A 16,921-nucleotide genomic window follows, 5' to 3' on the forward strand; every position below is an offset into this window, starting at 1 on the left:
TTGTTTTTAGCTTTTTTTTCTACTGAAAAAGGCTTTATTTTTAACTTAAATCATTTTTGTTACATAATATATTTTTAAACTATAAAATTCTTATGTGAATAATTTTCTGAATGAAAAATTTCAAATTCATACTTGTATTTGAAAAAAATTAAACAGACATAGCTTATATGTTATATTGGCCTTTTCTGTGACATAAAAGAAGCAATCACTGGTTCATCTTACTACAAAATACATAGAAAATTGTAACTTGTTGACAATTTATAGTCTATATGTTAAATTATGTAAATCACTAAAAAATTTAAGTGAAATAAATAATTTATAAATAAGTTATTGTTTCATAATTACTACTTTATTGATTATAACGTACGATAAACAAATAATATATAATAACAAAAACTAATAATTTATAGTTAATTTTATCACAGTATTTGGAAACTTTGTTTTTTCAAGACCTGCACCTCATGCTCATGGCTGTATGATCACTTTCTGATGTCATGTGATGTGTAGATACTTTGGTCATTGTATTAAATAATACTGTTATTTTTTGTGAAGTGTTACTCTTCAGGTATGAATATGGATTCCTAAGCTAATAGGAAAAATTGTAACTGTATTATTGAAAGCTTATTAGTGAACAAGTTTGGTACAAAAAGTTTTAGTGATAAAGAAAACATCATCAGAAATGGTAGATAAATGTCAACTCTAAGTCTGACTGGAAGAACAAAGCAGTCTGGTGTGTTCAAAAATTCATTGCAAACCAATATAACAGAACGTCATGGTTAACTGCTTGTCTTAATTTGCATAAGCTTTTCTGCTGGCTGTGCTTATTATTTAACAGTAAATTTCGGGCATGGAATTCAGTTGGATTTGATGATTTAAATAATATGCATAAGGCAATTAAAAAGACATCAACATTCCTCTGGTCACATGTTTTCAACTCTGCCTAGCTAGATTTGCAAAATCACAGATTGAATTCCAACACTATAGCCAACATAAAATAAATGTGCAAATGCAGGTGAAGAAAATAGAGACATTTTTAAAAAGATTAATCGACGTAGTGTGCTATTTGAGTGAATAACAATTATCATTTAGAGCATGATGAATCATTAGAGTCTGATAACTGAGGCAGTTATGTACAATAAACAACAATAATGATTTATAGTTAATTTTCTTGCAATATTTGGAAACTTTTGTTTTCTCATGACCTGCATCTCATGCTTGGCTGTCTGTTACCTTTATGATGTCATGTGATGTGTAGATACTTCAGGCATTGTATTAAATAAATTTGGTAAATTTGTGTAAGAAATATGATTCATTATTGAAATCCCTTTCAGAGAAATCGAGTGTTTTTTCTAGCTTGTCAAAAAGAATCCAGAATGGCCTCATTAATTGTGTAGGGGAAGAACTTTTGAGTGAAATTAAAAGCAAAATAAGTGATTCTCTGTTTATGGCTCTTATTTTAGATGAAACTATTGATGCAAGAACCATTTCTCAGCTTTCTAGTGTTGGGTGATATGTGACTAAAGATGTTGAAATTTGTGATAGATTTCTAGGGTTTATAGTTGTTAGTACAGATCGAATAACTGTAGGTATATCCAGGATAGTGTTTTTTTTAATCAGTGAATTAAATATTTGGTCAAAATTTGTTGTGCAAACCTATGATGGGGCAAGTATGATGTTCAGTGAGTTGAATGAGTTTCCAAAGAAAGTTAAAGATAATATACAAAAGCACTTTTCAGTCATTGTATGACACATATATTGAATTTAGTGTTATTGCAAACTGTTAAAAAGATCAAAGAGTGTGGCAGATTGTTTGCAAAACGTAACTTATTCTCTTTAGTTTTTGCAAAATCAAACAAAATGTGCAGCTTTAAGATGAATAACTAAAGAAAATATCCTCAAAAATGACCCCAACTCATTCAAATTATAATCACTGCCTTTTTGAAACTGTCTTGGAATACAAGGAAGAACTCATTGACTTATTTCAAAATATTGTTGATAATTCTAGCATCTGGGATAATGAAACTATTTCCTGTACTCAAGCACTTTCATCAAATCTGAGAAATTGAGTGTAGTTTCTTGTTGAATATGTTTACCAGTATTTTTTAATATACAAATGTTTATATTTGATGTTCTACAAAATAGAATACATTTGATGTATCCTACTATCAATAAAATAAATGAAATTATGACAATTATGCAAAAAAAACAAAAAAACAATTTCAATAAATTTTGAGCAACAACTGATGGATTATACCCTCATACTAAGCAAATAAGAAATGATCCCAGAGAAGACATTAAAATAATGTACAGAAAGTTATTTTAAGAAATTTTGGATGCAGTTTGTGAGCAGACTAAAATTAGGTTTTAAAGCTTGAAAACATAGCATTCCTTGAGCTTCTTAATGCTAAAAAACAAGAAGAGAACCAATAATGTTTCCTAAATTATCATTAAAGTCATTGCAAGATGATGGAGAATACTTTGATGATGTTGATTTGAAAGGAAAAGTAAAATCAATGAATCAGTTACTTCATTGTTTTTGAAATGCCAAGTTAGATGCAGTCCTGCAACAACTTACAAAGTTGTATGAGTTAACCTTGGCTCTTCCAGCTTCCAGTGCCTCAGTTAAGCATTATTTCTTTCATTTAAAAAGAATATACAGCTGCAAAAGAAATGCATAATGACAAGAAAGACTTGCAAGTTTAGTGTTAATTGTGATTAAGAAAAAGCTTAAGGAAATAGACTGATAGTTTATATGAAGATCTGATAAAATTATTCAATCAAAAGGAAAGGATAATGGAATTAATATATAAATAAAGTATCTGAATATGTCTTATTTTATCATTAATTCAAATAATCTTGTATATGATTAATGACTACAAGTAATTAATGTTATCTTTATTGGCTGTCCTTATGCTTTTTATTTTATTTTATAATACACCTTTTATGCTTTTGGTTCTTCATTAGGACAAATTACTGCACATCCCTGATTTCAAGATGTTAAGATGTTTCTTTAAATAACTTGATTTTATAAAATTGATGATGTTTTGCAAAGTTTTGGTGTAAGTTTGTCAGTTTAGTACACTGTTTAAAAATGTTATTGTTAGCTTGAATGTTCATCAGTAAAAATTACACAGTGATACAATGAAGGCTCACCCTAATATTTTGTTTTAATCTGTCAGTTTTGAACTTCTAATTGTAATATCTAATTATGAAATTTTTATTGTCTCTCTCTAGAATGTTGCAGTTAGTTCTGGTTCAGGGCAAGGAGATTTTGATAAATTGAAAGCTATCACAGAAGCAATACCACAAATCAACTATATCTGTCTTGATGTGGCAAATGGTTATTCGGAACATTTTGTGTCTTTTGTACGGCAAGTTAGGGAAGCTTTTCCTTCATTCACTATCATGGTAAGTGTTTTACTTGGTTTCTATTACTCATCTGTTACTTTGAGATAAGTAAACTGTTGTTCATATTTACTTGTGTTTATTTTTATGCTTTTTGTTTTAGAGTCTAGACTCAAGTTTTGGTTGTCATTCAAGATTACTTATCCCCTAATCAAATTCATTAAAAACAGAGACATTTTTGGAATTAAATATATTTCATAAGTTTATTTTTATTGAAGATCAGCATTAGTTTCAAGATATCGAAGCTGTATCCAAATAAGATACAAACAGGTAATTGGTAATTAATTTGCATAATAGGGAATATAGTTTCTGCCTTTGATTTTGGTGCTACTGAGTTAATTTTCAGTTGTTCACCATAATTTTATTCTAAACTCTTTCTTTTTTTGAAGCACATGAGACAGTGACAACTATTTGTACATTTCTTTTATTTCAATTATTTCTTACCACTCCCTTAATTCAAGCTTTTAAGAATTGTTTTGTACTCTTATTGTGGGTCATGGATGTGGAAAATGAACATCTGACATGTGGGTCATCTTACTTTATTCTTTATCCTACTGGTTTACAAAACACTTTTCCAGTTTGTTCATGTGTCCCCTAGTGGCACAGTGGTATGTCTGCAGACTTATACTACATACCGCTAAATACTGGGTTTCAATACCCATGGTAGGCAGAACACAGATACTCATTGTGAAACATTGTGCATAATAAAACAAACAAAAAAAAACAGTTTGTCTACCAATTATATGTATAGATTCATGTTCTTTTTCTGGTCTTAACTCTACACCCTTTGTCATCACCATGGTGGTTCAATGGTTTGTCACCTAGTTTCATTCCCTCAGCTTAAAAGGTGCATTTTTGGGTGATAACTGGCCATTTGTTTAAAACTTGAAATATGCATCACTACACTCATCTAACCTGCAGTGTTAGCTCAAATTTTCAAGGTTGGATTCAAAAGAAATCATTTTTATTCCATTCTTGAAATTTATCTTCTCTCTGCTTTCTTTTGAGGACAGCTCTGTGAAATAAAATGTTAAAAACTGTATTTTTTGTGTATGTTTTATGTAACAAGGAGGAGACGAGTAGATTTGGAAGAAGTAAAGGTAGATTTTTGTATCTTTTGAAAACTTTCAAACATCTGATTAACAACTTATACAGTCACGTATTCTTTGTGTAATATGTTACTATATTGTAGGTGCTCTCATATCTGTATAATAATAAACTTGTTTATGTGTTTGTTAGGGAAGTGATTTATATACATGTATATGTATTTAGATAAGGTCGCACACATTATGATGACAGACAAGAACTGAGTACCATTATAATAAAGTAGCAGAGACCCACAAGTCATTTATGCTCAGATTAGTGCCTTTATTGTAACAGTACTTCTTGAAGTACAATATCTCTAGAGTAATGCAAAGAATTCTAATTGCTGACACTTAAATTTTGCCATACTATAATTCTGCTGCTGGTATGCTTTATAGGCTTGTGCACTAAGAATTTTACTCAGTAAAACAGTGCAAGTGTTTGCCTGTGCCAGAGAACTGGAAAGCTCAATGAACAAGTTGCTACATCTACTCTGTGAATGAAGAAATTTAAAAAAAGGATGAATATAAACATTTTTTATTAACCATTTAGTAGAATAACATTAAAAGCTTGAAATTTTCAAAGAGATCTGATGTTAAGTCTTAGAAGCACATTTTAACTTTATTTATAGATAGTATTAAGTACAATATAGTTTAGTCCTAACTAAGCTAACATAAAAAAAGTACATGGTGCAATGTTATAATTTATCTCTCTATTGAACTTATGCCTAGCATTAGTTAAGAATTTATAAAGTATAATGTAAATACAAGTGAACTTACACTTTTCAGCATGTACAATTACATTTTATTTATATTGTAATACACATCTGGTATTCAAAGAAATGCTGTTGCAATAAGGACAAATTTGAAAGAAAATGTTTTGCAGATCTCTGCAAATAAAGTGTAATACGTTAAACTACTTGAATGAGAATAAAAGTCTGCTTGTAATAACAATCTCAGTAAGTATTTTCCTATATTTCTAACATTAAAATCCAAAAAGAGAAGCTGAGAGTTAAAATGTTCTCAAAAAAGTTAAATTTATACTTGTATGACTGTTATTTAGAAGTGTAGGAAACATAACTTGATTTTGTGATTTAAATACTATAGAAGTACTACTGATGTATCTTTAAATAAAGGTTTAAGGGTAAAAGTACAAGAGGAAAGGTTTTGAAATGTTTCTTTAGGCTGGTAATGTGGTGACAGGAGAGATGGTGGAAGAATTAATTCTGTCAGGTGCAGATATCATCAAGGTTGGGATAGGCCCAGGTTCAGTATGTACCACGAGGAAGAAAACAGGCGTTGGTTATCCCCAGCTGAGTGCAGTTATTGAGTGTGCTGATGCTGCTCATGGACTTGGTGGACACATTATTTCAGTAAGTATGCTGGTCCCAGTGACTCTTTACGTTTTAAATACAAAAGTATGTCTTGCACTTACAAGTTGATACTGTCTATAGCTTTGATGTACATATTATCTGTATAAATCTGAACAACCAAGAGGTCCAATGGTCATAGTAAAGAAGAAACATTTGCAATACTATACCTTACTTCCACTCGCACAATAGCTTTTCTCGATTAGTGCAGCTTTCTGTTTGTGCAGTTTTTACTCATCAGTAACCAGGATACATTCACCTACTCTCATGTGATTCCACATGGTAATACTGCTGCACTGTAGCATGAAAATAAGCATGTGACAGCCAACCACCAATAGGAATGTGACACACCCTCCTAGTGTAGTTGACTTACTTGTACTGTAGAGCATTGTCATCACTTCTAAGTATGGCATTCTAGTGTGCAGTCATGCTTAATTTTTTCTATATATATTGTTTATTATTGTGTGCTATTTCACGAAATATTACTGTATTATTGACTATAGTCCCCTCCCAAAGAAATGTTTTGTGGAAAGTTTCTTTTATTTGCCACAAAATGAACTATTAATTTAGTATCACTACAACAATTGCTGGTATGGATCATGTCACTGTTTATCCAAAAACAGTTACTTCTTCAATAGCTTTAGGTTCCACGCTTGCAGCAAAGGAGGTCTTGACCTTGGTGAATCACAGGTTAGAGTCCATTATGCAGTCAGCTGAGTTTCTGGAACCATAGTTGGGTCTCTCTTTTCCTGAAGAATCTATTCTTGAATAGGAGATAGGAAATTTGGACAGACCTTTTCTATCTCCTGCATTTGCTATGCCTTTCCATTATGCCTCTCTTTGTCTGCCTCATCCTTCTGCATTTGTGGAAGATAATTTCTCAAGCATGTAATTTCTTGCCTCTTTCTGCTGGATCTTGTAATTATTCCTCCTCCCTTCTGCCCTAACATCTGATTATTTAGTCCCATCCTCTCACCTGATATTTGAGTCCATGGTGAACAGTTTGTTACCCAGTTACTTTTGTTGTAAACATGCCTTGGCTTCCATGTTTGACAGACTTGCATGCTTCAGCACATTAAAGGTCAGGCTTTTTATTATTGGATTCTCAGACCTTAGTCTCTGATTTAGGCATGGTACTCCAATCCTGCAACTGCAATACAGTTTTTTTTCTGGCTCAGTTCTCTTGTCTTTTTCTCACCCCCACTACTATTCTCTGTTATCTCTCTCCCTATTCACGTCTTTTCCAAGGCTATTCATCTTTTCGTCAGGGGGTTTTCAGTGGAAATATTTACCCTTCTTTATGTGTTGCTGTGTTTATTTCTCTTACCCATGTCTCTTTACACATGGCTCTTCTTAGTAAGGATGCCTTCTTGTTACATCTGCATCTGACCCTATTCTTACTCTTATGATTTGAGGAATTTCACTGATGTAAAGTCTAGGGTGAAGGCTGTTCATCAATATTCCTCCCTCTCTTCTCTTGTATCTTGTCTTTCCCAACCTTCTCTGCTCCAGATTTTGATTCCTGACTGTTTGTTGTTTCCAAGAAAATTGGGGATTGGTGCTCTGTTTTAATCCCTCAATCCTAATGCACTTCCGAATGCAAATATGCCACCTGGTTTAGAACTGGAGTTGACCCTTCAAATGTGGTTCGACACACCCTAGCCAATTTACACCATCTGACATGTCCAATTATAGGTTGGATGTGAATCGTTTCTTCCAAGTTTAGTGACACATATCTTTACAATGGGCAAAGAGAATACCTCATATAAATAGGGTGCAGTCTCCTATGAGAGTGACCCTATACATTAGGCTCTTATCTGGTAACTTTTACACAGGTCCTTCCACTGTTTCAATGTAGAATTCTGGCTGTTAGAAGATAAAGTATCATATTGAAAGTTAACATTTACCTACACTGAAAATGCATTTCCAATAAATACTCGCATCAACCTACACTTCTCATGCATCTTTTTTATCTTAATCTCTAAGTGATGAGAGTACTCTTCAGTGTAGAGGAAGTCAGCTGCATTCAGTGCCAGTTTTCAGTTTGTTTTGTTTTTTTAATATACATATTATGTGTAATTTTATCTTATCAAGTATTACTATTGTTAAAATTGGTGAACAGATATTTTTAATGTATTTGAAGCTTTTATCAGTGCATTTAGTAGTGAAAAAGTTTTCTTTTTATAAGTTTACCTTGTATGAACTGTACATATTCTAAATAAATTACCTCCTTTCAAAATAGATATTTCAAAAATAGTCACTGCATTCAAGGACCAATTGGCCAAAAAATATCAAGGTATTACATGTGTGATGATATTTTAATTTTATAAACTTAAAACTATATACTGAGTTTTTTGTTTTTTTTTTAAAGTCCATGCTGTTTTATTTTAATTACTAAGTTAAAAGTACATAATTTGCATATTAATGACAAAAATTTTATGTTAATTAAATGAAGGATGGAGGATGCTCCTGTCCTGGTGATGTGGCAAAAGCTTTTGGTGCAGGTGCTGACTTTGTCATGATTGGAGGAATGTTTGCTGGACATGACCAATCAGGTGGAGATGTCATAGAGAAAAATGGAAAAAAAGTAAAATCATTCTATGGTATGAGTTCAGCTACAGCTATGAAAATGTATCATGGTGGAGTTGCTGAGTACAGGTAGGTCTATTAGTTTAAATTTCAAAATGTAGTATGTGAGCTCACTGGTAAATCTGCAGACTTACAATGCTAAATATGATATTTTGATACCTGTAATGGTTAGAGCACAGATAGCCAATTGTGTAGCTTTACTTTTAACAACAACTAAACTAGTATTTATGTGTGTCTTGTGCTTGTAATGTTGCCATTTATATTATAGTCTTGTTACTGAAGTGTCATTCTACTTTGAGAAAGTCTCAAGTGCTGTCATTATATTCTGACTGTCTAATATGATAGTGTGATGAACACAGTTGATACTAATTTCAAAGAATCCTCAACTTTACTGTTATCCCTAAATAACATATGAATATGATGGCACTGTTGTGTAGAATACAGGTGGACTTGTATAGACTTGATACCATACTTGCTATGTTGCTTAACAAAGGTCAAGATATATTACTGTCTGTTTGATAGCTCAGCATGCAAAGTACAAGTGATTTGTGTTGTAGAGATGTCACACTTCACTGTCCATTTTAACTATAGCAGTGTTGCTCAAAAACAATATTTCACACTTCAGTATATGGTAGAAAAATGTAGTAGGGTTTTTGATAGCTTTAATTTATTTGTGTCAGAACTATTTTTTTATTGAATACTGACTGAATACTCTGGTTTATTTGTTTCTAAATATGCCAGACTATTATCATGAGATGAGTAATGGAGTATGTATTGGAAAACTTAATAACACAACTTATAACAGTAGCCTTATGTTACGGACCATGTTGCAATTTTTCTGAATAAATATTAATTTAGCTACATAATTTTCAGAGTTTTAATCTCTTCATGTGGCATGTAGGCATCACAGTAGCAGAGTAGTTCTAACTAAAGAGAGTTCAAACTTTAATGTCCTTGTATGATATGTCAGTACAATAATGACAGTGCAGCCGAATGTACTTTTATTTTATTCAAAGTGTAGGTACCAGAGTTTGATACCTATAGTGGGCACAGCAGCACAGATAGGTCATTGTGTAGGTTCATGCTGAACTACAAACAAAAGAAATTATATTTCAAGTAACATTTTGTATGTCATAACTCATCCAGCCTGATGAGCTCTAGTATTCATTAAAATGCTTCATCATTATCACCTTACAGCGGTCTTTACATGGTTTTATTAGGTATTTACTTTAAATGAAAGTTTACAAAATAAAATATGAACGTGTCCTTGATGTAGCATATAGACATGATTTCATATGAATATGTGGTATAGGGGATTTATATTTTTTTGTATCCATTTGACCTGTTGAGCTTTGATATTGAATGAAAGCTAGATTATATCTAAACGACATGAATAACTTAGTGCACTTGAAATACTATTTTATCCCTCTCACTGGAAGAAAATAGGAAAGAAGGATGTAATTATAATTATTAGTAGTCTTGCTGTAATGTTATACAAGTTACTAACTAATAGATCATGCTTTGCCAGCTTAGACATCATACAACATAAAGCTGTCAGGGATTTGGTGTATATTCATTACATTTTTTGGTTCAGACACAGCTTTCAGTTTTTTTGTTTGTAAACATTTATTAAAGATAACAGTAAACACACATGTTAATAATGTTTGGGATTTTTTTTTATTTCTTAAATAATGATTGTTCAGATGCAGTGCTGTCAGTCTCTGAAAGACTGCTAAATTTGAGTAACAGATCATGACATTATGATGGCATTGTTGAATGTATATCATCATCTGCTTGCAAGTTTCTTAAATACTTAGTTCTAGAGTAAATGCATGTGAAATATTAGAACTTAAAGTTTCAATTTGTTACTTCCATATATAGTTAGTTTTAAAATATAGATACAGAAATGTCAATATTTTAATTGTTGACCATCATAAATAAGCTTTCTTAGTGATATACGAAAAGATATTTTTATGTTATGTAATAGCTTTATTTAACCCTATTGCAGTGGCTCAAGGGTCAAAGACCATGTCATCGTGTTTGTTGACTTGCTGTCAAAAATTTATTAAACTACTATATCATGAATTTATGTGAATAAGTTTGGTATCAAATTGTAGATTATAATTCTTATTTTAGTATTATATATTGCTTAATGTTTTAGTTTAAAAGTAAATATTAGAAAAACACACCTAGGTATCGATTTTTGTGAGCCATGCGGTACATTCATTGCAGCACTGGTTCAGATTAGGTGTTTGTGATTTCAAAATACTAAGTCTGTAGTTTCATACAAATTAAAAACTCAAAGTACCAATATTGACAAGCTAGAATATAAAATAAGAACCTCATATCTTTTCTATTTGTTGAGATATGGCTTATTTACTGAATAAAATGAAATGACCCATTCAGATTTTTTTATTTTGGGAAACAGTTCCTCATATACATTTTAATATATGGCATATGAATAATCAATTGAAAGATCAGAATGTCTCCTTATTCACTTTCTCAGCCATTTTAAATTACTTTAAAGCTGTTTCATTATTTATGAATGTTTGGTTATTTCAAATGTATATGTAAAATTTTATTTTCAAATTACTTTGTTCCACATCCTCCATGTGCAAACCTTGAAAAAGGCTTAGCAAGTTATGGGAAGCAGCAAATGAGTACAAAGGTCATCATATCTAGAAGATGACCCTTACTGACACAGTAGTATGTCTGCAGATGTACAACATTAGAATATGGGATTTGATATCTGTGGTTGGCAGATCACGGGCAGCCCATATATAGCTTTGTGCTTAGTTGCAAACAGAAATAGAAGATATAGTTGCTTGCTGTACTTATTTACTGATGTATGTTTTAAGTAAAATAAGTTCAGAAATTGATTTATAAATTATATATATATATATATATATACACACACACACACACACACACACACAAGTGATAATTGATATGTGACTATTTTACTAAATACTAGTCCACTAAAGCACAGCTAAGACAGGAACATTGTAAAGATAAAAAGTCAATTTTATATTATTGAATATGGTAGTGTGAGTGCACGTGTGCTGTGTTAATGTAACTTTTGTGATATTGGCCAGACATGAATTCAATATTGGCCAGACAATCTTCGGTCATCGTCAGGTTCACAAAGAAAGAGGTAACTGACCGAAGCTGAATTCAATATAATAAAAATAAATCCATATAAATGTATAATGTTATGAGATATAAGCTCTTTGGACTAAACATTTGTATTTCCATGTTATTTGTAGTTATTTTAGAGTGAAAAATTTGGTATTAATTGGAATGTCATATTTTGTTACTAATAATTTATACTTATTTCAAACTTCATGTTCAACAACCAAAACTAATTTTGTATAGTGGTTACAATGTCAATCAAATTGACAAGTCTCATAGAGAAAATAACAGACAAAATATAAAGTTTTACTGAAAACAAACATTTGAAATATATTTAGGAAGTTTTAAAACAATACTTCACCAACATCAATAAGTTTCCTCCACAAACTGTAGAAAACATTATACGCACAAAGACAGAAAGCAAAATCAACCAACTAAAGTAAATACAGCTCACGAATTATATCTAAGATTACACAATCTTAGATTACACAAATTATATCTAAGATTATTGAGAAACAAGTAGAAAAATGGAAACCAGATTCAAAGAACATAAAAGTCACCTTCACACGGATGCAAGTCAAATAAACACAACATAACCATAGAAAACACTTACTAAATAAAGAAACAAACATAAACAAACGCAAAATTAAAGAAGCCTTACTTATACAACAACTTAAACCCAAAATAAACCAATATAAAGGAATGCCTTTATACCTATATTAATAAAATAAAATAAATAAAATTATATATTCAAACATCTAATACCGCCCTCTACATTTGAACACAGTTACACAACCCCTTTCAAACATGTGGTCAGCTTGCGGTCAGTTACCTCTTTCTTTGTGAACCTGACTCAGATTTTTCTCAGCCCAAACGAGCGTTTTTGCAATAAATTTTCTCAACAAGTGGGTTTCGTCATCACTGAATTCAATATAATAAAATAAATCCATATAAATGTATAATCACTAAACATTTGTATTTCCATGTTATTTGTAGTTATTTTAGAGTGAAAAAAACATAATTTATACTTATTTCCTAATTTTGTATCTATAGACAAGTCTCATAACAGACAAAATATAAAGTTTTACTGAAAACAAACATTTGAAATATATTTAGGAAGTTTTACGCAAATTATATCTAAGATTACACAATCTTAGATTACACAAATTATATCTAAGATTTTTGGGATGAAGAATAGTTTCTTTAATTATAGCATGAAAAGCGCTTCACACTCAGATTAGTAATGAAACTGAATCAATATTTTCAGAAAAAATTTGTAGTAAAGATACTTTACTAAAAAATTTGATTTTTTTGTGTATATAAAAAAACTTGTAAACTTTACTAAACATCTGTCAAATTTTATGAAGGTACACATACTGCATCAAAAGTTATAAATACTTGTGCGTTATTCTGAGACTGTTCACAAATGTGAACGAAATAAAAAAATATATATTTTATTCTTCATAGTTACTAACTACCAACTATAATATTTTATAAAAATGTCTTAAGTTTTACTAATAGATAAGCATATTTCTCATTTGAATTCCAGAGCTTCTGAAGGGAAGAGTGTTGAAGTTCCTTACAAGGGTGATGTAGAGGAAACAGTCTTGGATATCCTGGGTGGTTTAAGGTCAGCCTGTACTTACACAGGAGCTTCCAAACTTAAAGAACTTTCCAGGCGTACTACCTTCATAAGGGTCACTCAGCAGTGGAATCAAACATTTGAGAATGAAACATCACAGTAAATATTAGATTTAATTGGATTAAAATATCCTGCTAATAGTGAAGTGATACTGAAGTGCTGTGATGTGAAAGCCACCTCTGCTCTCTCTTCACATTGATACAGTTGTTTTTTTTAAAGAATGAGAATCTTAATTATGTTTTGTTTTACCTTCACCTAATCATTTTATAAACCTTAGTTTGTTGATGTTTTTTTTTTTTTTTAATGTGTTTTAGTTGCCGAGATATGTAAAAAGAGAAAGACTATAATCGTCTGATTTGGTAATAGTGTAAGAAATAAGAAATTTCATAGTTTCTTGATAAGTTAGAAATGAGTTATTTTTAATTTCATTTTTTTTTCCCACTGGGAAAGGTACCTATTATATATTTGGTTCTTCATGTCATGGAAAAACAAAAGTGTTTTGAAAATGAATTCAGAAAAGGAAGGAAAATATTTACATTTTCTTCTGACCACTTTGACTTTCTTATGTAACTTTATTTTTCAACTAGCTTTTAAGACCACTTATTGTACTGTAATTGTAACATTTGTGTTTTAAATGCACTTACAGTATTATTGATGTAATTTGAGAGTGTGAGTACACAACTATTGCCAAAAATTGGACCATTTGGAAATCTTTTTTTTATCATACTATTCCATCTACAATGATTATTTTAACATGCATTTCAAACATACCAGTTGACTTACAATTTGAATGTATCCAAAACTTTGTTACATTCTGTAGTAACAAAACAATATGCTTCAAAGTACTGTGTAGTAACTTCAAAAATTTCTATTTATAAACTCAACACTTTTAACATTTGAGATGAAATATGAAAGTTATGTAATTTAGTGAATTACATGCAGCTAATAGTTTGTTATTACTTGATACTGTAGTTTTCTAACAAATGTTATTAGTGAATATTTTGTTTTCATGTGTGTAGAAAATGAAATAGAAACTGCAATTTCCATAATCATTGTTATTTTTTAACTGGTTTCAGGGAACAGCAAACCATTTGTATTTTAGAAAGTTTGTATTCTTGTAAATGAATGAAGCTAGCTTTCTTCTAAATGAAACTGTTTCTCTAATCTCTCACTGTGGCTACAGATTTGAGAAAGGATCAGAGCATTTAAAGATCTGTTTTCTTAGTCAGATAAAAGCTGTTTTTTTACCTGTGTGAAGGTATTAACTCGATTTTGTGTGCCAAATAAGTTTTACACCTTGCTTATTCTAGGGTAAACATATCTTGGTATAGCATTCAGGTTTACTTATTCTGTGCAGAGTGTTAGGAATATTTTTTAATAGAGAAAACTGAAATTTAATGTGTGAATAACAAAAATGAGTTGTTTTGAAACTTAAAAGTAATTGGGGCTGAAATTTTGGATCATTACTACAGAGAATCTTCAGTTCGTTGAAACTGATGGCTGAGAATCTCAATATGCTATTTTAAACTGCATAATTATTTATAAGGACTAACACCTGAAGGTAGTGTTTGTAGTAACCTGCATATGTTAGCATGACATACCAGAAGTATCATCCTATATCAAATCTTTGGTATCTTTTTCAAAGTATGCATAATATAGTAAGTAGTACCATTAGTAACCTTGCTCAGCTTGGCATGGCTAGTTGGTTGGGATGCTTGACTTGCAATCTGAGGGTCCCAGATTTGAATCCCTATCCTACCAAACATGCTTGTCTTTATAGCTCTGGATAAGCTTTAATGTGATGGTCAATCTCACTATTCATTGGTAAAAAAAGTAACTCAAGAGTTGTTGGTAGGTGGTGACAACTATCTGCCTTCCCTGTAGTCTTTCACTGCTAAATTAGGAACAGCTAGTCCTTGTGTAGCTTTACACAAAATTCAGACCAAACTAGTGCCATATGAAAATATAATTTAATGAGACTTTATCCTGACATGGTGTAAGTACCCATATACACTTGTAATTTAACTAAGACATCCCTGAAGATAGTGACTTTAGTCACTGTCATTATAGATCTTACTTCTTTTTTCCATAAAAAAATTGTTTCTAATATACTGTATGATTTAGCAACATCTGTAGTACCCTGTAAGACCTTGGTAGGTAATATGTCATCTATGAGCATGCCCACGTATTTTAATATTCTACATGTTTATTATACATGCTTTTCTTTAATACATTTTAGATTTATTCTGCCTGTAAACTTGATTGTTAAATCCATTTTACAAGCTTTGATGCATTAATTTTGGACCAAATATTTGTTAATTGTAATGTGTAGGATTTCATGTTTATTAACTTATTTTCTATCTAATAATTTTAAAAAAATGAGTTTAAAATATTAATCCTGCAGTGCAATGTGAATATGATTCATAATGTTTATATTCAGTTGACTTACTAGCCTGTTTGGTAATGAAAAGAAACCCTAGAATATTCTTTATTTTTGTGTTAGTGGGTGTGCATGTGTTAAAGAACCACAAAAATTTATTTTGACATGAAAATGTTGGGTAAACTTTTGCAAATTAAATTGGATTTTCTCTTTGTATTTTGATTTTTCAATGTAGATTAGTGTAGACTGTTGTACTAACTTAAGTTGTATAATTTCCAACAATTTATACTTCAGGTTAGATTTTTAATACTGTAACTAATCAAAAGGTGTAAAAACCGTGCCTCACTCTTCTTACACTCTGAACAGTAAGTTGTTTGTTTTTTTTATCATACACCATAAAATATTTTGAATATCCAAACTTAGTACTGATATTAATGTTAATTACTGCTTGAAGTTTGTTAGTGAACAACAGATGGAACCCATTAAAAAGTAATGTATTTACATTGATGTTAATTTGAATGTACCTTGAAAGCTGATTCAGTGTTAATTTTTTTCATGGTTTGACCATTGTGTGACATTATTCAAGTTTGCTTTTGTGATGTGTTTTGTTAACTTGGCAGTAAAAAAAAAAAGACAAAAATTTTGTATTGTTAATTACTTGTAAAATTGACATTACTTGAACTTCGTCTTTTTGCTACAATAACATAACTTGATTATTCAGAAGAAGCCGAGTAAAATATATAAGCAAGAGAATAAGTGTCATATAAATGTATGTGTAGTGTTTATTTCTTCATTATATACTTGTAAGATAAGGTTAGAGAAGAATAATCAACTTAATGGAATATTCTTTGCAAATAGTTAATTAAAGTGAAGTTTGGTGTCCCCTTTAAGTACACACACATTTAGCTCTAAACATGGAACTGGTCAACAACTGCCACTGTGATTGTCACACCTTTTGGTTTGGGAATGCTTGCAACATCATAAGTAAGTATTATAAAAAATTAAATTTTTAGGACGGTTTCTTTTCATCCCATGGCTGGTATACCTACCTTGCTGTAAACACTATTCCATAACTTAGTTGCATAACTCTTACAGTTCTCAGAATGGAAATTTGGTTGTTTGATGTTTATCATCTTCCTCACCAAGCTTTATCCATCTGATCCAGTTTGATTGGTGGGGAAAAATGTGAAGTCAATATCTGTAACTGCTGGGCTTGGTGTTCTATTGTATATATGTCCAGAGAAACTTCTAACTAGACCATTCTCACAGTAATTTTCTGTTTAAAATAAGCAGACTACAGAAGTATGTATTATACATTGAT

The 16,921-nt window shown here is 30.9% G+C and overlaps 1 protein-coding gene across 3 annotated transcripts in view; it reads left to right on the forward strand.

The window, feature by feature from the left end:
* The window catches only part of LOC143249565 (GMP reductase 2-like), a 31,270-nt gene extending 14,922 nt beyond the window's left edge, over positions 1–16,348 (forward strand). For all 3 annotated transcript variants that reach the window (XM_076500717.1, XM_076500059.1, XM_076501493.1), the window contains 4 exons: positions 3,235–3,408; positions 5,672–5,860; positions 8,313–8,515; positions 13,128–16,348. In XM_076500717.1, coding sequence (XP_076356832.1) covers positions 3,235–3,408; positions 5,672–5,860; positions 8,313–8,515; positions 13,128–13,323 — 762 coding nt within the window. In that variant the 3' untranslated portion in view covers positions 13,324–16,348. The remainder of the gene's footprint in view (positions 1–3,234; positions 3,409–5,671; positions 5,861–8,312; positions 8,516–13,127) is intronic.
* The last annotated feature ends 573 nt before the right edge of the window (positions 16,349–16,921 follow it).

This window comes from Tachypleus tridentatus, chromosome 1, assembly GCF_004210375.1.
Source record: "Tachypleus tridentatus isolate NWPU-2018 chromosome 1, ASM421037v1, whole genome shotgun sequence".
In the NCBI taxonomy this organism is placed as follows: domain Eukaryota; kingdom Metazoa; phylum Arthropoda; class Merostomata; order Xiphosura; family Limulidae; genus Tachypleus; species Tachypleus tridentatus.